The sequence below is a fragment of the Varanus komodoensis genome, unplaced genomic scaffold (genome assembly GCF_004798865.1).
Source record: "Varanus komodoensis strain SLA01 unplaced genomic scaffold, ASM479886v1 scaffold1, whole genome shotgun sequence".
Classification (NCBI taxonomy): Eukaryota; Metazoa; Chordata; class Lepidosauria; order Squamata; family Varanidae; genus Varanus; species Varanus komodoensis.
This window is the reverse complement of record NW_025335268.1, coordinates 31,351,938-31,377,136: the sequence shown is the minus strand read 5'-3', so window position 1 is coordinate 31,377,136 and position 25,199 is coordinate 31,351,938. Positions and strand designations below refer to the sequence as shown.

At 40.7% G+C, this 25,199-nt stretch overlaps 1 protein-coding gene across 10 annotated transcripts in view; it reads right to left on the bottom strand.

Annotated features, from left to right (window-relative positions):
* Nucleotides 1-25,199, bottom strand: part of PDE10A (phosphodiesterase 10A) — a 275,032-nt gene that overhangs the window by 14,837 nt on the left and 234,996 nt on the right. For 8 of the 10 annotated variants that reach the window (XM_044421393.1, XM_044421421.1, XM_044421403.1 and 5 more), the window contains 10 exons: nucleotides 24,128-24,179; nucleotides 23,598-23,740; nucleotides 22,133-22,225; nucleotides 20,249-20,435; nucleotides 19,728-19,870; nucleotides 17,190-17,273; nucleotides 8,499-8,588; nucleotides 6,317-6,467; nucleotides 2,334-2,489; nucleotides 1,137-1,309 (listed from right to left, as the gene is read on the bottom strand). In XM_044421393.1, the coding sequence (XP_044277328.1) occupies nucleotides 1,137-1,309; nucleotides 2,334-2,489; nucleotides 6,317-6,467; nucleotides 8,499-8,588; nucleotides 17,190-17,273; nucleotides 19,728-19,870; nucleotides 20,249-20,435; nucleotides 22,133-22,225; nucleotides 23,598-23,740; nucleotides 24,128-24,179 (1,272 nt within the window). The remainder of the gene's footprint in view (nucleotides 1-1,136; nucleotides 1,310-2,333; nucleotides 2,490-6,316; nucleotides 6,468-8,498; nucleotides 8,589-17,189; nucleotides 17,274-19,727; nucleotides 19,871-20,248; nucleotides 20,436-22,132; nucleotides 22,226-23,597; nucleotides 23,741-24,127; nucleotides 24,180-25,199) is intronic. The other 2 variants (XM_044421429.1, XM_044421431.1) reach the window with 1 other exon arrangement.

The following is a 25,199-nucleotide window of genomic DNA, read 5'->3' as shown; positions in this document are numbered from 1 at the left end:
TGCGTCCATTCACTGCACCTTGGTAGGAATGTACAGCATATCTAAAACTGCTTCCCATTGTTTCTCTGCTCTTTGCTACACCATGTCTGTTTTGAAGCAGTAGCAGCCAAACCTCAAAGGAGCCAACCACAGTTCTGCCCTCTGTGCCCTCCCAGCGCTGAGCTGTTGCCTCCCCAGCCTCCCATCAAAGCCCTTTGAGGGGCAGGTATGTGTGTGCTGCAGCCAAGTTATTCCAGAAAGCTGAGACAAAGTGACCATCTGTTCTTCTGCCTTCCGAAGCTTCTCCGGGACCTTCTGCCAGGTTGCCAGACACCCAGCAGCACCTTGTAATACAAGCCACAAGCTCCATCTGCAGGGAGCAGGGCTAATCATTTCAAGAATGACCCCACATTACAATTCCCCACTTTGCATGCTCATGCATGCAAACCTTCCTGTCAGAAACATAAAAACAAAGCCAGTCAGAAGGGGCCTCCCAGGTCAACTAGTCTGATGCCCAGCTCCAGCCAGCTCCACTCATGTAATCCCCAAAATGTGGTTGTCCAGTCTTTCTTTGAACATACTCTCTGGTGGGGCCTCAACCACCTCCCTTGGAAGCCTGTTCCATATCTTTGGGTTCCTAACCATCAGGAAGCACTTCCTGCCATCCAACCTGAAGCCTGGCCCCTTGAGCTTTGCCCCACTGGAATGCATCCTGCCCTCCACTGAAGGGAAGAACAGGTCAAGGCCTTCCTCTACATGACATACCTATTAGTCACTAAAAGATTAAAATGTTAATTTAATGTCAAATGTTAAGATTAAAATGTTAAACAATTAAAATTCTGTACTGGACAGAATAATAGTTTCAATTATTTGTGTTGCTTAGATTTAGTTTCTGCTGCCAAGGTTGTATAAGGTTGCATGTTGAGCATTACCAGAAGTCTCCTTACTGGCTGAAGCTTCGTGTAACTTATCTTAAAAGTGTGACTCTTCTGCTGTTATAGAGACATCTTTATGAAGTTTTGTGTGCAAGCTACTCATTATATAAATGAATTCACAAAACGTGTTGAGTGTAAAGTGCAAAGTAAACACATTTGACAATGGTGAAGCTGAATTACTGAGAACATAAGCCATGTTAAAAACATTCACTTGATCTTTACCTGTGTGCCTGGTTTTTAAGGTTTAGTGTTCGTGTCTGATGCATCTCTTCCAACTGCTTCCGGTTTCCGAAATACAGAGCAAGGTCTGTAGCAATGATGGCTTTGCGAATGATTTCTAGGACCTGCTCATACTCACTGGAGCTCAAATTAGAGAAAATATTGTGGCCTTCAAGCTATGAAAACATATATTTTAAAATACAGATAAAGCTTAATTGAAACTACATTCAAATATACAGTAGTGTCATTTCCACTAATGTAACAAAAGATTTTGTCAGTCTTTACAAAAAGCACTGAAATTGAGTTTATCTTCAGTAGAAATTTATTTATATTGGGTAAGGATCCAGATGAGTAGACATGTACAGTCCATCTGTGCATACCTTTTCTCCAGAACTCCAGAAGTGTTACCATACTCCCAGCTCAAGGCATTTGGAAAATGCTTGAGTTTGCAAGGGAAGCCCAGGCAAACAGTGAGGCAAAATTCACTGCATGTTATAGCAAAGATCCCAAAATCTTTTGGATCAGTGAGCACTTTTGGACAATTTTGACAAACTGTTGTGAGCACTCTCACAGAATGGCTGCCATAGGGAGGTGCTTACCCATTCATAAAATGGCTACCAGTGAGTACAGCCTGTCATCAAACATTTATTCCCCAAAAGGCAACAAACCATGATCAAACTATGAGAAATGGAATTTGCTCAAGAATCAGAGTATAAGGTAGTGAGGGAGTGTGAAATTGAAAACACAAAATCACTGTTGAGAACACTCATGAAGCTGGTATTGGAGGAAAACACTTTGCTTTATAGAATGACAACCTATCAGTTACAAAATCATTTTAAAGTATCGTAAGAAACACAATTAAAATTTGTCACAGAAAGCTTGATGAGTGCCAAGAAAGATGCACCGTGTTAGATGCCCTGGTGTTACGGGACAGGAATGATGAGGTGGCACATTTTGGCAGCATCTCAACTGATGCAAATTAATTCCACCCAAAGTTTGGCTTGGTGGCAGTGCAGACATGTTTTTCAAGTGTTCAGTTTGCTTTAACTTGAGACACATTACTGTTTGACATCATTAGGTACATTTCCAAAAATGTATGGATTTTTAAGACACTGCCAAACCTACAGAACTTGAAGCCAGCCCTTCCACTTCTGACATTTTGAACCTGAACTTCTCTTGGTTCACAGTGTACTTCATTACCTGCAATATAGATACTGTCTGTGAAAAATGATGTTGTTCCATAGTTGAAGTGGAATAAAGAGCTGCCAACGGATGGTCGAACTTCTGAAGATAGCTGTTGCTGTAACCTCTGTGATCCAAGTCATGACATAAACATGCAACAAGGAGACCTCTTCGCTAGATAAGCAAGCAGACAGGATATGGAATTAGTGTTCAGATTAATTTTATACCACTAGATGGTACTTTATAACTCTCCTGTTTCAAGTTATTCCTTCATCATCACCACCAGCAGCACACTGCACTTATGTCCCATATTTCTTCCTCTTTCAAGTAACCCAAGGTGGCTTACATAGATAAAATTGGGTGCAACATACTTCCATGCTTTCTATTTTCAGAAGAAAAAATCACAATGCCTTCACAGCTAGGTGTTCCAGTATCACAAGACATTTCTGAAGAGCTATTGTGGATCTGTGTAAAACACAGGGTGGAAGATGTGGTGCATGTTGTGCTGTATGGGAAAGTATGTGCAATAGTTTGCACTGCTGAGAAAGGAAAAGAAAGTGTTCTGCACAATACTGTACAAATCTTTACCTTGCCCAGGAAACAAGAAGGTGGGCAGTATTTTGCATGGGGAACTAGGATGTCCAATACCCTGGCAGTCGGATTATTACCTAGCGAGTTTAAACATGGTAGAAGGCTATATACATTTCTAAACCACATATGATGCATAATTATGCTTTTAAATGTGGTACATGCACAATAAATGTTACAATTCAAACTTACCATTTAGAAAATTATACTCTCACAAAAACTGTAGGAATTACACCGATATATTATATGTCTGCTAATGGAACAGTGTCTGCTATTAGAATAGATTCCCCTTCCACTATACAGTCTGCTGTACCCCTCAAAAAAACTGGGGGCATGTTACAAGGGGGAGCAGGGTAAAAGAAACTCCCATTATGAACAGAGATCTGCTCACATAACACTAGATGTACCTCTGTACCTGTTTCTGTAGATTAATATCCCAAATATGTTATGTCCTCTTTGTTGTTGTTGAAATAGCCACAGAAATTACAGGGAATGTTTCATACACTCTGTGAAAAGAGGATATAGGACTACAGCTGTGCAAAAGTGTCATCGTTTGGGCCTTACGCAGAAGACTATGCACCACCCCAAGAGTCCGTTTGAACTTTGATTTGGTGACTCAGACTGCCTAATTTGCTTCATTCTGATTTACGCAGAGGCAGCTCAATTCAACTTGAGGCTGAATCTGAGTGAAGATTCAGAGATGCAAACCTTCATGCCTCACACAGGCTATCCTTAGTAATCAGTAAGCAACTGTAACTTCTTTGCTGTTTGATGGAATTGGATGAAATCCAGTTGTGATGGAATGAATCCTCCCAAAATTCAGACAAATATGAGCAGAAAGTGTTACACTTTAAAATAGGGATATTATTTTTTTTTTTAAGAATGTCAATCGCTTTTTTATTCTCGGCAGAATGGGATGAAAAGTTCAGACACAGTTGCTCTTTCTGCAGTGATCAAGCCTGTCCAATTTCAGACAAACTGGTTCAGGAAGGTTTGCAGAGCAAGAGTAGCATTTATCATCTGGAGGGTTCCACAAAAGAATGAGCTTACCCACTATGTTCTTTTTTATAAAAACTGAATGCACCACAGACATGGCAACTGCTAATAATTTTGGGTGGAATAGATGCAGCATTTGTTGTGGACAAGCACTGTAGCTTCAAATGTGGGACTTCTGCCATGATGTTTTTGGGGGGTTTATTGTATTGATATGGTATATGTCACAGAAGTGTCCCTAACTCAGAAAGCTTGTAGAAGTTCAGAAGGATGGGTGCAGGAGCTAGGGAATTATGAGATATTCATATTCACTATTTTAAGGGTTTTTCTGATTTTCTGCTCAACTGGCTCTCAAGTCACAGAAAGTAAAATAGGGCAGAGTGAATAAGGGACGTAGAACGTGCAGTGCAGAAGGAACTTTGATTTGGTGATTCAGAAAACATCCAGCATTTGAAACAAGCACTCCAAATGATGCCTCTCTCGTTCCCAGCCCACAGAATGCACAAAATCCCCTTTAGCCTTCTTGTTCCCAAGAGACAGAACTAGCAAAGAGCACTGTAATGTTCCTTTGGTATATTACTTCAGTATTCATTCTCTAAAGCACGAGAATTTAGGAACCCTGATAAAACCAAACAGTATGATTAGAAGCTACAAAATTATGACACCCCCTTTGCCCTCGATGCATCCCAGTGTTTTCCTTATATGGAAAGTGGTGGGAGAAATGTACCAGTTCTTGCAGACTTACTGTCTTGATCTCTGCATTTCTGCAAATCCAAAGAAGTAATGAAGCTTTTGGAAATTTCAGATTCAGACTCTTTGGAAGAGTCCTGCTTTGATCCAGGCATCTCCTGAATTGTTCCTAATCATCCCAATTCAGTTCAAGTTGAAACCAAATCAATTGTTGTTGTAAGCCGCCCCGAGGCTTCGGCGAATGGGGCGGCATAAAAATGTTTTAATTAATAAATAAATAAATAAATAAATAAATAAATAAATAAAAGCACACCCTTTCTTACTTACCATCTTTTAAACTCAGAGAGCCCATTAAATTATTGCACTATATTGTATTCCTTTAAATATTTGTTTTGCATTTTCTATTTTAACTGTGTGTATGATATTTTTGTCTTTACCTGTTTGTAATCCTCCCATAGAACATGGATTATTGGGTGAAATAAAAATATGAGAGAAAGAGAGAGAGAGAGAGAGAGAGAGAGAGAGAGAGGGAGGGAGGGAGGGAGGGAGGGAGGGAGAGCTTTCCTTACAGTCTTTACTTGAAAATTACATTCCTGTTTCTAGAGGGGTAGCCATATTAATGATGCCACAAAAACCACTTGTGGTATCAAAAAATGTATTACAACATTTTTCTGGACTAGATTCCAGTTCATCAGATAGATGAACTGTTACATCTAAACTGGCAGTTAAAGACACACATGGATGAAGAGGCAGAAACATGCAAACGGTGAAGTCAGAGTGAATGAAACTTCTGAGCAGACATGTAGAAAATTGTATTGCACATGAAAAATTGATTTGCGCATTATCCACAGTGTTACTATCTCTGTTATGGCTGTGCTTAACTTTACACTTGTCAAAACTTGAAATGACACTGAATTAGGGGTGTGCATCTAACAGAAACATAGAAACAAGCGAGTCAGAAGGGGCCTCCTGGGCCATCTAGTCAGACCCCCAGCTCCAGCTGGCACCACTCATGTAATCCCCAACATGTGGTTGTCCAATCTTTCCTTGAACATCCTCACTGATGGGACCTTAACAACCTCCCTTGGAAGCCCATTCCGTATCCTAGGGTCCTAACCATCAGGAAGTTGTCCATCAGGACATCCAACCTGAAGCCTGGTTCCTTGAGCTTTGCCCCATTTGAACGCATCCTGCCCTCCACTGCAGGGAAGAACAGGTAATGGCCCTCCTCCACATATGATCTAGGCAAACCCAAGTATCTAGCTGATCTGGACCAACTATGGAGGTATGCCAACCTTCTCCAAGGCAAACCAGGCTGGTTCTGAAACAGTGGATGCATTTGGAGTTTTACAGAGTCATAGCATTTCTCAACACCCTCAGGAGAACAATTGCTCAAAATAAAGGCTGCATCCTGTAAAAACTCTGGATTCCCCATAAAGATTGTTTTTGCCCCAAGAGTTCTTGCTGATCCCCCAATCAGTTATTTTTAGGGGTACAGCTTTTATTTTCCTTTATGCAAGTCAATGGAGACAGCACTGCTATGAGGAAAAAGCCACTCCTCCACAAAGACCCTTGGGGCAAGAGGATCTTTTCTAGGAGTGAGCTTATGAGACAAACAAAGCTTTGGAAAATCAGATCAAAGCTCTGCCTCAGATCTGACACAAAAGGGACCTGTGCGCACTTGTAACCGAGATATGGCTTCTGAAACTGAAAAACAACATTAAACTTACTTCTATGTCTGTGAAAACCCTGTGGTTATTCTGAAGAATGGCATACATGCAATGCGCCACTGTAACTGCATGCTTCCAATTGTGGTAGGGCACTCGGCGGTAGTTCTTCTTTACAGACATAGTGAAACGACATAGTTTTTCTAGTTCGAAGCTTGAAAGAAAAGAAAGTGGTGTGATAAAGCATGCAAAAGGTTATGTAAGAGGAGTTTTAGCCAAAAATACATACTTATAATGCTGCAATTACAGAAGACTTTTTGAGCATTTTAATTCCTCTAAAAATCATTGGGCCCCCTTAATAACATCTGCTGAGTATATTAACTTCTATTGAGTATATTGACTCAGAAGAACATTCAACAACAAGTGATGTTTGCCAAGCAAGTTTCAAAGTTTCTTTTTCCTCTACACCCCAACCACCCAGCTAAATATAGTATTTCTCCATTGCAGACTTATGAAACATTCTTACATTCAAATCTCCACTCTACAAACTTAGGTAATTAAATCCTAATTCATTTGGTCAGAACTTCAAATCATTTTGCAAAACAAAAGTCATGGAGATTTTTCTAAAATGCAGGGATTGTGTGGATGCAAAGCCAGAAATTGTTTTGCACCTCTGCTTGGATATCAAAAGTAAGCTCTGTTCAGCGTCTTATTGGGGACATATCACTGAAGAGAGAGTGGTAATTATTATGCCCACACTTCTTCCTCAGTTCTTACTGCCTCCTTCCATTGGTGTGGTTCTCTCTCTCTCCACAGTGAGAGAGGAAACAGTAATGTTCTGTCGGCAGCCTTATCCTAGTAGGAAAGCTCTTATCCTAGTCGGAAAGCCACATTTTCAAGATCCTGTCTTTTGCTTTGTCACCGTTAGTTCCTGGAAATCTGAGAATGCTTATTACAGATTTATTTCTTTATATTACATTTTTATACTGCTCCATACCCCGCTGGGCTCTCTGGGCAGTTTACAATTTAAGACATATAACAATAATAAAAACGGTCACAGGGTTTGATGAAACAGAGAGGTAGAGCTGAGGGTTATCTACATGTTGTTGACACTTCAGCCCATGCCTCTAGATAACCTCCCCCAGCAGTTTCATGCACATGTTAAATAGCATGTGTGATAGGATGGAGCCCTGCACTACACCATGGCATAACTGCCATGGCAAAGGGCAACAATCCCCCAGCACCAACTTCTGGAAGTGGTTGGACAGGTAGGAGCAGAGCCACCACGAAGTGGTCCCACCAACTCCCAACCCGGCCAGTCCATCCAGAAGGATACCATGGTCGGTGGTCATGAAAGCTTCTGAGTAGCCCAGAAGAATCAACAGGGTCACGCTCCTGCTGTCTCTTTCCCAGCAAAGGTCATCCCAAGGCAGTCCTCATTCCAAAGCTAGGACTGAGACCCACTTGAAATGGATCTAGATACTCCGTTTCACCCAGGAGTTGCCCAGTCTTGCTCAAGAAGGGGATGTTAGCAATAGACCTATAATTATTCACATCCATTGGGTCCAGGTTAGGCTTTTTTAGAAGTGGTTTGATCATAACCTCTTTTGAAGGGGCAGTGACCACTCCCTCTCTCAAATAGGCATTTACTGCTTCTTGGCCCCAGGTGTGAATCCCACCCTTGGTTCTTCCAATAAGCCATGCCAGGCAAGGTAACACATACAGGTGGCGGGACAAACTTGTCCGTATCCTCAGGTCTCAACAACTGAAACTCAGGAAGCAAAACTGTGATACAATTTCAACTCTAATTTTAAATGTTTACATTGTGAAGCCACTCCAGTGCACAAGTGTGGAGAATGACATACATTTGGGATTCCCTGTTCTCTTCTCTCACTGTCTGGGGCACTATCTCACACATTCTCAAACTCCAAGAAGAGGATGGAACAGCAGAGCTGCATGTCCACACCAGAGTCCCACAGAGCTTTCAGTTGTAACCCTGGAGTCTGAACTCAAAATCTCCAAGTCATTTCTCAGCAGACTACTTTTTTCCTTTCTTTTAAAAAGTGTAAGCATTCTGAGGAATAGTTACAACTTGCCAACCAAGGGCACTGATGCTAACCCAAGCCCCACACCCAAGTTAAGGTCACAAAAGTTTGGCTCCTGCAGCAATTCATATTTACATATCCCATGTACAGAAACACTCCATCTGTTCAAAGCTGGTGTCCAGGCTAAAGGCTCTAATTACCCTTCCTCCAAAATATCAGATTCCATATAAAGGCTCATTGCTGACATCATAGCATCTTCTGTGTTCATAGTCTCTTGCCTTCTGCTCCTCCTGCATGTGCAAAATGGGGCAGGCTTACATGGCAGGAAAGAGAACGACCTTTCCGCTATGCTTAACATTTAAGCTAAGGTTTACCTGGCTAAGACATTTAAATCCAAAATGGACAATTCACTCTCTTCAAATTTATGCAAGAACTTCGAAAGAGTGCCACTATCTGTGGCTAAAACTTCAATCATTCAGCAAGTCAATGTTTAAGCAAACAGTCACACTGAATTGCACCTTTATATCTGTTACATGTTACTCCTCTACTCAAATTACACTACTTTCTGATCATAATTACTCTTAATGTATATCAGCATTCAAGAAAAAATGCACACTGATTTAATGCACAAAAGATTAATTGACTGAAAGAAAATAAAAACCTGCATTTAAAGACAAAACTCTTCATGTGAATGTTGTCTAAAGATATAACTGAATTCTGAGTTTCTATTGTCAATTTATACATGTATACTTTGGGATTTACTGAGATGTCATTTTGCCTTAATGGAAAGTGCTTCGGCTCATGCATGTCAGGGAACCCATTTTTTTTGCTGATCCCCCATCACTTTAACCCCTATCTCTGAACTCTTCAGAGGATTATGAGACTAACTACAAAATAACCAGATTTAGTGTAAAGGGCTGCAGCAGTGACCAGGAGATTGATGAAAACTGGGTGCCTGAATTTACCCAAGTGGAACAGCTTTTTGTTAACACAAATTTCCAATATTTAATTGGAAAATATTTAAACTACTCTGAATATTTGCTCTGGATGTCTCTCTTCTGGAAGTATGAGCAACAAATATCTTGGAAGACTTTCTGAGGTACAAACATCTGGGTTTTCAAAATTCACTGAATAAAAAAATATAGAAACAGAGAAGACATTCTGCTAGCTAGGCTTCTGTTTTCAGAGGACACTATACTTCAGAAATGGGAGATCATAGCAAAAGTCCACCTCGTTTGGCCTTCTGTCTACACAGTGGTCTATCAGCTGCCCACAGGATCTGCCCAAACAGGGCATGTGTATAACAGCATCCTCCTGTTCTAATAACCTGATGGGTTATTTGCAAGTTCCCAAGCACACTGCTTTTGATACTGGAGGTACCATATAACCATCAGGACTAGAAGCCATTGATAGTCTTCTTCTAGAATTGGTCCAATCTTTAAAGCCATCAACACTGAGAGCTTTCACTACACATTGTGACAGTGGAATCCATAGTAACTATATGTGGTACAATAAAGAATTTTCTTTTATCAGTCCTGAATGTCCATCAATCCGCTACATGGGTTGACCCCAGGTTCCAGTCTTATGGGAGAGTGAGAAAAATGTCTCCCTCTTCACTTTCTTCACCTCCATCTATCTCCCCTTCCTCCTTTTTTTCTAAGCTAAAAAAATTCAGCAAGCAAACCCTGAGAATGTGGAAATCCACATCCATAAAGTCCTCAGAATTTAGATCTGGCTTGTTATGAGACTAAGAAAAGAGAACATGGGAAGGAGAGAGATATGAGCTATAGGCCTCATTTTGGTAAATGAAAAGGCTAGTTCAGGGGTGGGCAGAAGGTAGATTACAATCTAGTGGTAGATCTCTGGGTTATTTGCAAGGGTCCCACTGTTGACAACAACAAAAGACTCCCCGCACATACATTCTTCTAAATAAGGCAGCTGAGATTAAAAACACCAAAATTGCAAGGAAAGCCACAAGTATATTTTCGTATGACATAACTGTGAGCAAAGTTCTGGTACTGAAAATAAATGTCTGGACTGAGTAAGTACACAGATGCATTCTTGTTCCTTAATTCAAGGTTCCTTATTTATTCATTTATTTATTTAATTTTATTTACTTATTTAAAACTTTTATAGACCGTCCCATTACTGGTGTCTTGGGACGGTTTACAAGAAGCACAAATAAAATAAAAATGACACAGCATCAGTGATTAAATATTAAAACCGCAATTAAAACCAATTAACAATTAAAATAATGGGAAAATAAAAAGGGTTTTGCCTGGTAGTAAAAAGAAAAAAAGCATTGGCACCAGGAGAACCCCTCTGGGGAGCATATTCCAGTCGGGATGCCACCGCAGAGAAGGCCCTCCTCCAGGTAGCCACCCTTGCAATTTCTTTCAAGGAGCGTTTCCGAAGAGGACCTCTGCTTCAGATCTCAAGGGGCAGGAGGGCATATAGGGAAGAAGGTGTTCCTTCAGGTATCTAGGACCCAAGCCATTTAGGACTTGTAGGTCATCACCAGCACCTTAAATTGGGCCCAGACTTCAATTGGCAGCCAGTGTAAATGATTGAGGACCAGTGCTATATGTGAATACCTGCTGGTCCCCATTAATATCCTGGCAGCTCTATTCTGAACCAACTGAAGTGTCTGGGCCATCTTCAAGAGGAGTACCACAAAGAGTGTGTTACAATAATCCAGCCGGGAAGTTACCATAGCATGGGACACCATTACAAGGCAATGCTCATCCAGGTAAGGGCGCAGTTGGTAAATCAGCCAAAGCTGAAGAAAAGCACTCCTCACCACTGCTGTCACCAGAGATTCCAGGGACAGCTCCGGATCGAGGAGCAGTCCCAAACTGCACCTCATCCAGAACAATGCAACCCTGTCCAGAACAGGGAAGATGTCACTCACCTGGAAGGCAGAACTGCCCACCAACAGGGCCTCTGTCTCATCTGGATTAAAACACAATTTATTGGCCCTCATCCAGCCCATTACCTCAGCCAAGCACCAGTTAAGGACAGCCACTGCCTCACCTGGACTAGATGCAAAAGAGAGGTAGAACTGGGTGTCATCAGCGTACTGATGACTCCACAGCCCACACGTCTGGATAACCTCTCCCAGCAGTTTCATGCAGATATTGAAAAACATGGGAGATAAAATGGAACACTGCAGATCTCCATGGCAAAGTTGCCATGGCGCAAAGCCATAACCCCCAGCACACATTCTGGAATCAGGCAGCTGGGTAGGAGTGGAACCACCACAAAGCAGTGCCTCCAACTCCCAACCCGGCCAGCCTATCCAGAAGGATATCATGGTTGATGGTATTAAAAGCCGCTGAGAGGTCCAGGAGAACCAACAGGGACGCACAAGGATTTGTTCCCTGTCTCTTATAACACTAGAAACCAGGAAGGTCGTGCCATAAAGTTGATTGGTAGGAGATTCAGGACAGATAAAATGAAGTACTTCTTACCACTACACATAGTTAAACTATGGAATTCACTATGACAAGATCCTGCGATGGCCATCAATCTGGACAGGTATAATACAGGACTGGACAAAACCATGGAACATAAGTCTATCCATGGCTACTCGTTCTGATGTTCCTATACTATGTCCTCTATCAGAAGCAGTATGTCTAGGTACACCAGTTGCCAGGGAACACAGGTGGGAGGAACTCATAGGTGAGTTCCTCTCTGTAGCTAGCTAGCCACTATGTGAACAGAATGCCAAACTCTTTGTCTGCTCCAGTATGGTGCTCTTATGTCCTTAATTCCCTCCCACCCTGGCTTCCTTGTTCTGGTTGGCAAGCTTTAGGTTTCTAGTAAAAAGCAAATGGTTCCTGCAAGTCTGATGTCTGCCTGCCTTCTCAGAGCTGGCTAACAGGCTTCAGCTTAGTTCAAGGAAAACGTTTAATGCACTCGTGAGCAATCCTTTTTCCCCCAGTTAGGAGCCACATTCTATCACAGATAACCTGTTGGGGTTGCATGTCAGCAGCCTGTGGGGCAAAAGCAAGTAGTGGGCAGGACCAAAGTCAAAAATGAGAGTAAGATGGCCACCTCCTTCTCTCTCTCTCCCTCTCCTTCCTACCCAGCAGACTGCCAGGGTGGGCCAGATCACTCTGGTCAGAAGTCCAAACAGAACACATGCAGTGGGCTTTTGAAATCAAACTAAGGGCCACAAGTAGCCTGTTTCTGTTTTAACAGGGCTGATGATAGATCTGACTTCAACTTTGCCCATAATCTACAAATGATTGTAAATACAGTCTGAAATTGAACTGAACCCATAAATATACTAAAATGGCTGTATGTTCAGTGAGATAAATATTAGTTTACAGCATGTTTAGTCTAGCATTAGAAAAACCTGTGTCTTTTTTTTTCTTTTTTTTTTTTCTTTTTTTGGGTGTGGGGGGAGATTTCTGACATTTCAGTTGGAACTTTAACTACCTTTTATTCAAAATATTTTAACAAACTACTGTGCTAAGGTCAGAATAATTGCAAAAACCATAACAGAATAGCCAGCTCCTAACTTCAGTTACCCACCCCTTGTTGCATCAAGTGCCACTCATACAACTGAGAAATTTTTGAGAAATATGAAAATAAATATGATGTTCCATTTAGAAACCATTCTGTATCTGTATCCATAAATGATACAGAGGTCTCTCTGTGTGTGGTGTGTATAAACTGTAAATACGCTATCACATGAGATTCAAAATCTGCAGAAGAAATGATAACTGTCCCAATAAAAAGCTCTGCAGGGCTCTGAAGCACACATGGAGATCGGCACAAACTAGAACTGCCTAACTCACTTTATTCTCCCTGATGTCAAAGTGATGAAGCAGTTCGTGCTCACACTAGGGATGTGAAGGTTGGATGAATAACAGCAATAATGCGGTTTGTTTTCTTTTTTCTTCTGAGGCCTTTTTACCACTTTTCCAGTGGAAAAACTGGAAATTTTTGGAAAAATTGGAGAGGGGGGAAACTCCAAGGAAATACAGTATATCACAGAAGTGAGTACACCCCTCACATTTTGTAAATATTTTATCTTTTCATGTGACAACCCTGAAGAAATGACACTTTGCTACAATGTAAAGTAGTGAGTATACAGCTTGTGTAACAGTGTAAATTTGCTGTCCCCTCAAAATAACTCAACACACAGCCATTAATGTCTAAACCACTGGCAACAAAAGTGCATACACCCCTAAGTGAAACTGTCCAAATTGGGCCCAAAGTGTCAATATTTTGTGTGGCCACCATTTTTTTCCCGCACTGCCTTAACCCTCTTGGGCATGGAGTTCACCAGAGCTTCACAGGTTGCCACTGGAGTCCTTCTCCATGACGACATCACGGAGCTGGTGGATGTTAGAGACCTTGCGCTCCTCCACCTTCCGTTTCAGGATGCCCCACAGATGCTCGATAGGGTTTAGGCATGCTGGAGGCATGCTTGGCCAGTCCATCACCTTTACCCTCAGCTTCTTTAGCAAGGCAGTGGTCGTCTTGGAGGCGTGTTTGGGGTCATTATCATGATGGAATACTGCCCTGCGGCCCAGTCTCCGAAGAAAGGGGATCATGCTCTGCTTCAGTATGTCACAGTACATGTTGGCATTCATGGTTCCCTCAATAAACTGTAGCTCCCCAGTGCCAGCAGCACTGATGCAGCCCGACCATGACACTCCCACCACCATGCTTGACTGTAGGCAAGGCACACTTTTCTTTGTACTCCTCACCTGGTTGTCGCCACACACGCTTGACACCATCTGAACCAAATTAAGTTTATCTTGGTCTCATCAGACCACAGGACATGGTTCCACTAATCCATGTCCTTACTCTGCTTGTCTTCAGCAAACTGTTTGCAGGCTTTCTTGTGCATCATCTTTAGAAGAGGCTTCCTTCTGGGACGACAGCCCTGCAGACCAATTTGATTCAGTGCGCGGCGTATGGTCTGAGCACTGACAGGTTGACCCATTACCCCTTCAGCCTCTGCAGCAATGCTGGCAGCACTCATATGTCTATTTCCCAAAGCCAACCACTGGATATGACGCTGAGCACGTGCACTCAACTTCTTTGGTCGACCATGGTGAGGCCTGTTCTGAGTGGAACCTGTCCTGTTAAACCCCTGTACGGTCTTGGCCACTGTGCTGCAGCTCAGTTGCAGGGTCTTGGCAATCTTCTTATAGCCTAGTCCATCTTTATGTAAAGCAACAATTCTATTTTTCAGATCCTCAGAGAGTTCTTTGCCATGAGGTGCCACGTTGAACTTCCAGTGACCAGTATGAGAGAGTGAGAGCGATAACACCAAATTTAACACACCTGCTTCCTGTTCACACTGAGACCTTGTAACACTAACAAGTCACATGACACCGGGGAGGAAAAATGGCTAATAATGCCCAATTTGGACAGTTTCACTTAGGGGTGTGTGCACTTTTGTTGCCAGTGGTTTAGACATTAATGGCTGTGTGTTGAGTTATTTTGAGGGGACAGCAAATTTACACTGTTATACAAGCTGTATACTCACTACTTTACATTGCAGCAAAGTGTCATTTCTTCAGGGTTGTCACATGAAAAGATATAATAAAATATTTACAAAATGTGAGGGGTGTACTCACTTCTGTGATATACTGTATTATTTTGTAAAATAAAATGCTCTTTAAGGCATAGTTTTAAAGTATTGATGCAGGAGCACTTTACCCCCTTAAAATGTTTTACAAAGATTAATTATCTAATCATATTTATAGCATTAAAATCTTGTTTGATATAGAACAGTATATAAATCCTATAAATAAGAAATAGGCGCTTTTGGATGCACTGGCTTTCTACTTATTCTCCAATCTCTCTCTCTCTCTCTATGTGTGCGTGTGTGTGTAATTAATGAGTGGAATCCAATTATACCCTTCTGTTCATGGAACAAGATTTAATCCAGTGACTGCCTCTGCTAATAGAAAAGAAGGAAACGCTTTCTTTCTTTTCTTTTTCTTTCTTTTTTGGCCAATCTCCCCTTCTTCTGCTTTCTATACACCTAAAAATCTGCTCTTCCAGACCAGAGTAGAAGCTTGCATAGGGGAAAGAGAAGTCACTTCCTTCCCATTTCCATCAGCAGAGCTGCCTGCTAGATCAAAGGTGCTTGTTCCAATTCAAAAGGAAGTTGTGGAAACAGTGCACTGTTTGAATAATGCAGACAGATATTTTTTTAAGGGTCACAAATTTACCAAACAGCAAAATTTTATGTTGCAAGATATATATCATAAATATGTTTCAGGTTTTCCCAAGTTTTCTGACCTTTCCTGAAAAACCATCTCCTGCCCTGCTTCAAATTTTCTGGAATTCTGACAGCCCCAGTTCACAGACACTTCCATGTGCGTATCAGAGTTCCCACAAATGCACCAGAACTGCTGAATCAGAGCCAAAGTGTTTGAAGGGTGCAGCACTTAAGAGGCTGCTCATGCCTATTAACGGGGTTCTGTGTCTGTAAAAATTTCCATGCCCAGTTGTTTAGACAACAGCTGGGAAAGTGAAGGAAGTTTTAGGACCAATTCCTCCCCCCACCCCAATTCTTCCACATCCCCTTGTGCCACAGTGCTAATAAAGGATCTATAAAAATGTGTCCAAGAACTGAAATAGTCAAAATCTGTTTGCTTGTTTTAGCACTCTGCGGTAGCTGCAGAGCACTAAATGAATCAAACATAGCATGCAATAAGAAGGCTTTCTAATTGCTAACTGTGATCTTTTGGCTGCCCTTGACATTTGACCTTACCCTTCCTCCTTTCACAAATATGAAAGGAATGCTTCCCTCAGTCCTTCAGCATTAAATAGCACTGAGAGATTGGCTTCAAGGAGCAGAGCTCTTTCCCCTACTCTGCACAGAACTAGCTTCCATTAATTGTTGCTATTCACTCTATAGCACAAATATTTAGCAGATCAAGAGGCAAAGCTGATATTTCTGCTTCTGTCAGTTAACATTTGTGAGCAAGAGAGGCTCCATAAATGCAATCATTTTACCTGTTCTTCTGCTAAAGCACTTACTGAACGTCTAAGGACGAGCTAGATGTTACACCAAAAGGCAGCCCTGCCACCATTTGTCCCTGTGGCTTCTTGCTACCGTAATGCCAGCAGTTGGGACCCCCTGGACACGCCCATGCACCCGGCCCTACCCCAGCAGAGGGGAGAAACGGCACCAAGGCAGTGTTCAGCCTAGCCCAAGCCCAGAAGTGCTTCATCTCCAGGCAGTCGGTCCAGAGATGGCCTGCCACCTCTGTCCCATGGCTGCACTGGATCAGTAGCCTTTTGGATTACAGCTCCCATAAGCCTCAGATGGTCAAGCATTCAAGGATGATGGGCAGTGCAGTCCAAAACATTTGAAGAGCAACAGGTTGGCAAACACTGCCTGCCGCACAGGAAATTCAGTGTGACCAAAAAACTCTTTTATAGTTCTACCTTAATGGAAAAAAGAATGAAAATCACTAGTATTAAATTATCCATAGTTCTGCTCACGTCTTTCTACAATGTTTTAGGTAATGCATTTCTCTAGGTATTTTGTATGAGAGTAGTCTGCTTCCTATTTTTAATAGCTATTTACATGGGTGTATCTCAGTTTAACACACAAATGATCCACAATCTGAATTATTTTCACCAGTGCATACAAAAGGTTTGGTTATAATTTTTGTTTGTTTTTTGTTTTTTTGGAGAAACAAAGATAAATGTTGCATGGAGCACTCCTCACATTTACAGTAATCGCCGTTTTAAAAACAGAAGACTTGGAGAGTAACAGAACACTTTAAATAAAATTACCCCATACAATTCAATCATCATTTGATAGTCAAATAAATATGAATATATATTTATATCTATATATCACTACAAATAAATGCAAAGAAACAGCATTAAAAATGTATTCATACCAGCCTATCCCACAACACTGATGGACCATATGGACAAAAATGGCTGGCCAGAAATCTTCATAAGGGCTGATGTCAAAGTGGAATCTGTTATATAAGAAATATACAATCAGAAAGACCAGAAACGGCTAGTTTATATTAATATTTACCAATACACATTGATAATTTATATGCTTTATTCAGATGGGCTTATTTATTTGCAACATTTATATACCAGTCCACACCTGAACAAGTTCTGGGGTGGCAAACAATAAATGAAAAAATAATACTAAAACATATAATGAATAAAATATATTAAAAGTGTTTTCAAAAAGAATACAAAAAAATCCATGTCTGGTTAAGTGTAGAAGGCTTGTTGAGATAAAATTGTCTTTATACACTAGCATGGAAATGGTATCTGATGCCAGTAAAATTATTCTATATGTATAATAAATATTCTAGTTTATGTTAGAGACATGGGTAAAAATGGGTACCTATTTCCATATGTGGTAGGACTGTGAAAATATTAAGAAATTTTGGATAATGGTTTTTAAAGGGATTAGTAAGATATTGAACTTAAAAATTGAAGCAGATCCTGAAATAGCATTACTGTTAATATTTTATGAAAAGAAATGGAAATAGACAATTAAATGTGAATAATAAATTTGGTAACAGCAGCAAAACTGGTAATAACAAAGAATTGGAAGGAGAAATGGGATCTTCAGATAATTGAATGGTGTAAAGACATTTGGACTATATCTGTTAATGATAAGTTGACGTGTGGGATTAGGGTGATAAAAGAATGGATAAAGAATGATTTTAATGATATGTGGGGTTTGTTTATTGAATATGTATTTTAAAAAGAGAAGGGTATTAAACCTTCAGTTAATTCAATGTATTTCTGAAAGAGTGGAAAGTTAGAAGTAGAAGTAAGCAAGACGAAAGAAATGAAGGCATAAATATTATATAGCCATAGTCCCAGTGGACAGGGTGCACTAGTTGTGTTGTGTTTTGTTTATGCTTTTCTTTTAATGCTTATCATGTATCTTATATTTGTATTGTTTTGTAGCAGCTTTTTATAAAATAAAGGAAGAAGAAAGAGGTGAAAATGTCTTCAACAGGAGTCTGAAACAACATAATGCTTCAGCTGTTCAGGTGCCTGTTTATTGATTTTATTTATTAAAAGCATTTCTATCCTGTCCCCTATGGAATGTCTCGGGGTGGCTTACTATAAATAAAACAGAACTCCAGAGCTCCACAGGCAGCGAGTTCCACAGAAAGGGCACCACTACATAGAAACTCTACCCCAGGTGGACTCCCGCGGGGCCGCGGGGCCATGCAGAACATCTCCACTGATGATGGATCAGGCAGTGGATGATGGAACATCTCCACCTGATCAGTGATCAGGCAGGTTGACATGGAAGAAGGTACTCTCAAGTATTCTGGTTCCATGCTGTCTGGGGTTTTATACACAAGCAGAAAAAACCAGGGAGAAGCTGGTTATTCTTATATATCCATGATGTTGAGCTCTATGCCACAATAGATTCACCACCACAAGTCGCTCCTGTCCTCCTTTGCCCTACTTCAGGCATTGCTAGAAGCCCTCTGTGAGTCCCCAAACCACTAAAATATAGTGTAAAACAAACAAAACACACACACACACAACATTCTGGTGTTTCTTGAGAAAGATTTCCAAGGAAAAACACAATTTCCCAAGCTCTTCAAAACTGTATTGATTCTAAGATATAACTAGCATGTCTTTTAACTTTTGAATGTTTGATCAGAATAATGGAAATTGATGATGATGAAGCAGATTTTTGATAATAAATTTGTGTACTGCCTCAGTGGTAACAAATATTGGAAAACAGATTAATGCAACCCAAACATTTTGAATTGTACTTTATCTTGTTACTCGAAGTTACAGTCTTCTGATACCAATATTTATAATTTCATGTTGAGAGTCAGAATGATAGAGCAGCTAGCTGTTTATTAATTCTCCCTGCACTATACCAATGTACAGCAAGTGTTTTATTTCCTGTTCGATGAACTCTGTAAAATACTGAGTGAATTGGAAACATGGTATTGTACAGCCAATATGCTAGATCTGAAAGTAAGTATTCTGCTGATACACATGATTAATGTATCATGGGTTCCATGGCAACTATGGGACAGTCCCAGACTGTTTTAGACCCTATATTTATACCTGGCCATACACTTAGTTTGGTTTTCTCTGCTGACCAGCGTAATAGTGACTTGTACTGAGGGAATTACTAATTATCCTTGTCACTAGCTCTCCAGTGAAGTACAGAATTTCAAAGACTGATTTTCCTCAGGAGCAAGAAAGGGTTAAATTCTTACTCCATGCCTTGCTGTTAGATCCTATTGATGTTCAGAATCCTCCCATAGCTAATGTTATCTGCATTTTTAAAAAGCCCATATGTTAAATGTGAAGGTGTGTTTTAATATTTCTAGATTGACATGTGGAACAGAGATCGCTGCTACATTTACCAGTGTACATGGGGGATAATCTACTTCTGTATCAAGATTATATTAAAAACGTACAGGTCAATTTCTGTGCAAAGGTGTGGTGGAAGTTTACAGTCCATTAGGTTTTTCCATTCTTCCGCCGTACAAACACTGTGATAAGAAAGCTTCTCCATAGTGACCCTGTAAATACACTCGGAATGGCGAATTCTGTGGTACATCTAAAATAAAAGGTATTTTTAGTATAATATCAGTATTAAACTTTTTTTCTTAAACTACAAGCTTATATCTAACTACTCAGAAATGCTATTTGAAGCAGCAATTAAAACAATTAACAGTAGTTTAAGAGAAAATATGTTGATTTGGCCACTGTATTACGACCTAAATGTCTTTTTACATTTTAACCAAGAATGTAATTGAAAAATTACCAATAAAATCTGCTTAATCTCCTTCATCGCTTAACAGAATAGTTATTAACAATCAAACCAGTACAACTGACTTGGCTAAGCAAATGCCAACTAGCTAAGATCAATAGTCTGTTTCATAAAATGAATTAATTTCATTTTGGTCCACTTGGCTATGATTGTAGAATAACTTACATTAGCACAGTGTAAAGCTAAAGCACAAAAGACTGCAAACATTTTAAAGTTGTTCTCATCAGTTTTAGAGAAGGCACTTCCACTTAGTTTATTCACCATCTGTACAACGCCTATTACACTTCCTCGGCTCACAATAGGCATGCATAAAATGTTCCTGGTGGTATAGCCTGTGTAGAGATCTACCTCTCTGGAAAATCAAGGAAGAAGAAAAAGATGAAAAAAAACCCCATTAATTCCATAAGTTCTTAGTATGCTCACTCTCCTAATATTGGGTTATCAATTAATGCTTAGCATTTACAGAGAACTTTTATGGAGCAAACCTAGGTTCCCTGGGAATCTGCAGAAGGAGCTCCACATCTGATGAAGCAGATCTCCTTTTCTGCTTGTGGAGGCTTTCCCTGGGATGGCAGCAGCAAGCCACCATCACTGCTGCTCTTCCAGATCCAAAGCCCCCTTGTTCCTCCAGCACTCACGCAGGAAACATCAAGTATTTCAGCCCCGGAGCTGCTGCACTATTTTTCCCTTCTACTGAGACCAGTGGCAGGCAAAATTTACAGGACAGGACAAACCAGCAGGTTTCAAACCTGATCCAGAGTAAAAGAAAATCTAGAACATGGCCAAATGGGCAAACAGCACATGAACTGTTTTTGTCTGTGTTGTTTAATTGCAGCAAGATGCATCCCCAACTAGCTCCAAGAGAGAGGAATTAGAATGCTGCCCTCTTTCCCAAGATCCCTGTAAAATCAGACCCTCCTTGGATGTCTCAGGGTGGAGTGTGCAAATTTGTTTGTTTGTTTGTTTGGGATATTTCTAGCCCGTCCAATCACTTTTGTCTCAGGATGGCTCACTGCAAAATCTATAAATACAGCGATAAATATAAATAACATACATACCCCAAACAATAATAAACTAGATAACCCACCACTGAAATAAATAAAATTATTAAAATAAGTTAAACAGATTAAAATAATTAATTATAATAATAATTAAAATCTATTAACATTAAAGTAAACAGGCCTTGACCTGGCGCCAAAAAGCAAATAATGACGGTGCCAGGCGGACTTCTCTAGGGAGCACATTCCATAGCTGAGGCACCACTGCAGAGAAAGCCCTCCTCCAGGTATTCTGTCCCCTGATCTCCTTCAAGGAGGGTTCCCGGAGCAAGGCCTCTGCTGCAGATCTTAGGGGGTGGGAGGGCACATAGGGAAAAAGATATTCCTTTACTTATCCTGGTCCCAAGCCATTTAGGGCTTTATAGGTCATAACCAGCACCTTAAATTGGGCCAGGGCTTCAATGGGAAGCCAGTGCAGCTGATGGAAGACTGGAGTTATGTGAGAGTAATGACCTGTCCCTGACAGCATCCAGGCAGCTCTATTTTGCACCATCTGAAGTATCCAGACCATCTCCAAGGGCAGCCCCACATAGAGCACATTTACAATAGTCCAACTGGGAGGTTACCAGTACATGTGTCACTGTTGCTAGGCAGTTCTCGTCCAGCTAAAGACACAGCTGATGGATCAGCCAAAGCTGAAGGACAGAAAGAGGGAGCTAGAACTAGTGGCTCTTAGTGGGCCCCAGTCTGGCTCAATTGAACAGCTCACTATGCACAGCTGGTGTGGAAGGGCAGGGTAGTCCATCCCCAAAGAAGAGGTTGTTTTAGCTCTGCTTACATGCTTCATAGGGAGGCGTCATCCCAAGGTTAAGCAGTGTGCCCTCAGAGTCTCAGGAGAGCTAGCCTTACCTCAGTAAGCTTTATTTTAAAAAAACTCTCCCCCTGTACCCAAGTTCAACTACGTGGAAAGGCCACCTTTGCAAATACACATTCTAAATTTACAATACAAGAACAGAAGGACAACACTAGCTGCCTTAGGGTTTTAACCCACCTGTTAAAACGTGGATCTGCATAGGCATCAGGAATGTTGAGGACTTCACCTGTTCTTGCTACCTGACCAGCGATTCCTTTGTCAATAGAAAATCTGCACAAGAGGTAAAGAGATAAGCACATATTAAAGCAATATGCTTCTGAAAAAGAAAGGTATTTGCACCTGGTACATGTCTCTTCACTTGGAGACAGAAGGGACTTTTATCACTGAGCAATATATCTCAACTCTCAGACTGATTAAGGCTGAAAAACCAAAGCCACCCCATAATTAATATCTTCTTATAACAGAAACTGCTCCTGACCATGCTGCAGACTGCAGGGAAAATGTGTGACCTGTCCAGCTGCTGAACCACACACTGAAAAAGAAAGTTGAAGAGAAGCCGGCAGCTGAGGAACTCAAAGGCAGGAGAGGGCTGAGCGTTTCCTGTCCAAGCACCTCTTTTGTAGTTTAAAGAGCACAGCACCTATCTCACTTTACATTTGATTGTGACAGACCTGCCTTTTGAGACATGACGCTGTCAGTTTCATGTGCAGTTTGATCCTAAGCTAGTGGGATCCCAGAAACACAAGGAGTGGAGTTGGCTGCATGTAATTCTACTCCAAAGGTTCTTTAAAATAAAATTGGAAAGAAAAGGAAACTAAAGCTGCACCTACTGAATTGCAGATTTCCCATCAAATCATTTTTGAGGGTAGTTAAGGAGCAAGGAATATAAAGATAGTGATGTAACACTCTCTCAACAAAGAGCTTCAGCTACTGGGTGGTATAGAGATGAAATGAAATAAAAAATAAGGTCTCTTTCCACATATATTTTGCTCAGAGAAACAGTTCAGAGTTGCTGCAATAAGGTAAATGCTATATAGTAACTTTTTTGCAAGCCACGTGTTCTAGGAACAGGTCCTGAGGAAAAAGTCCTGATAGTCCAGGAACGGTTGATGGATCATATGAGCAAAGGTGCTCTACATATCTAAGTTACTCACTTAATGTGGTCCTAACATTTCACATCTAGAGCAATTACTGGCCATCAAATTTTAATATGTGATACACTGAAAAGCTGCAACTTACTTTAACACTCACACCTTTACCTGTCCTCTAACAATGTGCAGTTTTGTGACATACGAACTCCAAAAGGACTGCCAGCAGAAGATGGTATTTCTGAGAGTGACATTATGGCTTCAGATATGTAGTTTTGACAGCATTGCCAATATCATTTCCCAAATAACCAACTTCTGGAGGAGCAGGTCCTACAGAGAATGATTTCACAGTGTGACACACATTGTCACAGAACTGTTAAATACGCATAGACGTTAGATAGCAATTTGTTGCTGTTATGTGCCATCAAGTCATCTCTGGCTTATGGTGACTCTATGAATGAAGCCCTCCACAATGTCCTGTCCGTGGCAGCTCCGCTTAGCTCCTCCAAGCTGGAGGCTGTGGCCTCCCCTGAGAGCCCACTTGTTATTTTTACCTTATTTCTTTTGTCTTCTTAAAGACAGGTTTCCCTTCCTGTTCCTCCCCAATATCAAATAGGTCTGAATACAACTCCTTGTTCTTCTGATCTACCTGGAAGAGTGCACAGCGGTCTGCATTCACCAGGTTTTTTGCATATATCTACAGACAAAGAACAAAGCTAGGATTAGCCAAAGTGGGTTTCGGAATAAGGCTTGCATTACATGTCACAGCTTGAGGAATCTAATATGGAGATTTCTATAAAACCTCCATAACATGAGCCACCAGCAGTCCCAACATTAGTTTACAAAAGATTAAATACCCTAAAATACAATTAAAGCATATTATAAAATATTTGAAAAACTTAACAATAAAAAAGATCCTAGAACCAGTTAAAACCTTATTAAATACTAGTTAAATAGTAGAGGCCAATTGCAACCTGGCACTGAAAAAATGATGACAAGGTGGGGTGGGAGTGGAGAAGAAAGGGTAATATTGAACAGTCAACTATAATATTGAAATTAATGGGGGACTGTAGAAATATCTTACCATGATATTTTCAAGTAGAGCATCTATTGCAACTATGTTATCAAAATATGTTCTGCAGAGAAAAACACAAAGTTCTTTTTAATTATATCACTTACAGATTTGTGTTATTTGTTAATTACTAAGGAAATCACCTGCAATCACCTACTTAAGTAACCATGGAGCATAAACCTTGATTGCTATGCCAGGCAGGATCTATACACAGAGACTTTTCAGAAGACTGGTTTTGTCAGCTTTCACAGTGCTAATCACTTGCTTTTAGACTTATGCCTTCTCCTCTCCAAAAAGAAGTGACCAGCGCTGAGAAAAAACGCATTCATCTTTCTGGGAGCACAAGGACCTGGGGCTGTTTATCTATCACACATGCATTGTACCCTTTTTCCAAGCGCTTCAGGGCAGCATACACCTTCACCTTACAACAACCCTGTGAAATCTGTTAAGACTGAGATGTAATGACCTGCCCAGAGGTCTTCGTGGTTCAGTGAACCTAGATCTCTCTTGTTCAAAAACTCTACTTTGTACAGCAAACTGGACAGGAACCCTGGAGTTGAGCAAATCTTCCAAGGAATTGCATAAGTATATAGCTTGCCATTGGAAAAAAAAATAAGAAAAGAGTCTCGTGAATCTGTGTCGACTAACAGGTTTAATATGGCATAAGCTTTTGTGGACTAGAATCCATTTCATCAGATGCATGAAGCACTACCCTGATCTACATGTAGTATGCACATGGATGGGGACTGACTGTAAATAGCAAAATCAGAAGGAAAGGAAATGCAACAAGTACAGACAGTGACAATCACGTTAGATGACAGTCAACGAAAGGTTAGTATTCTCTTAATATTTTACACACAGAAGCCCCATTGGGCCAAGCCACTCGGGTTCTTTTGTCTTGCTGCAGAAATTGTTTTGGGTGTTTTCAACTGTATTCCAGCTTTTTGCATGCAGTAAACATACTATAACAGTATTTCATAGTATACCCCATTTAAATGATTTTGTCAGTGCAATAATATAGACAACGTATTTTTCCATTTTTCTCCTGTCCTATTCCAAAAGTTGCTTTTCTTCCTTCACTTCC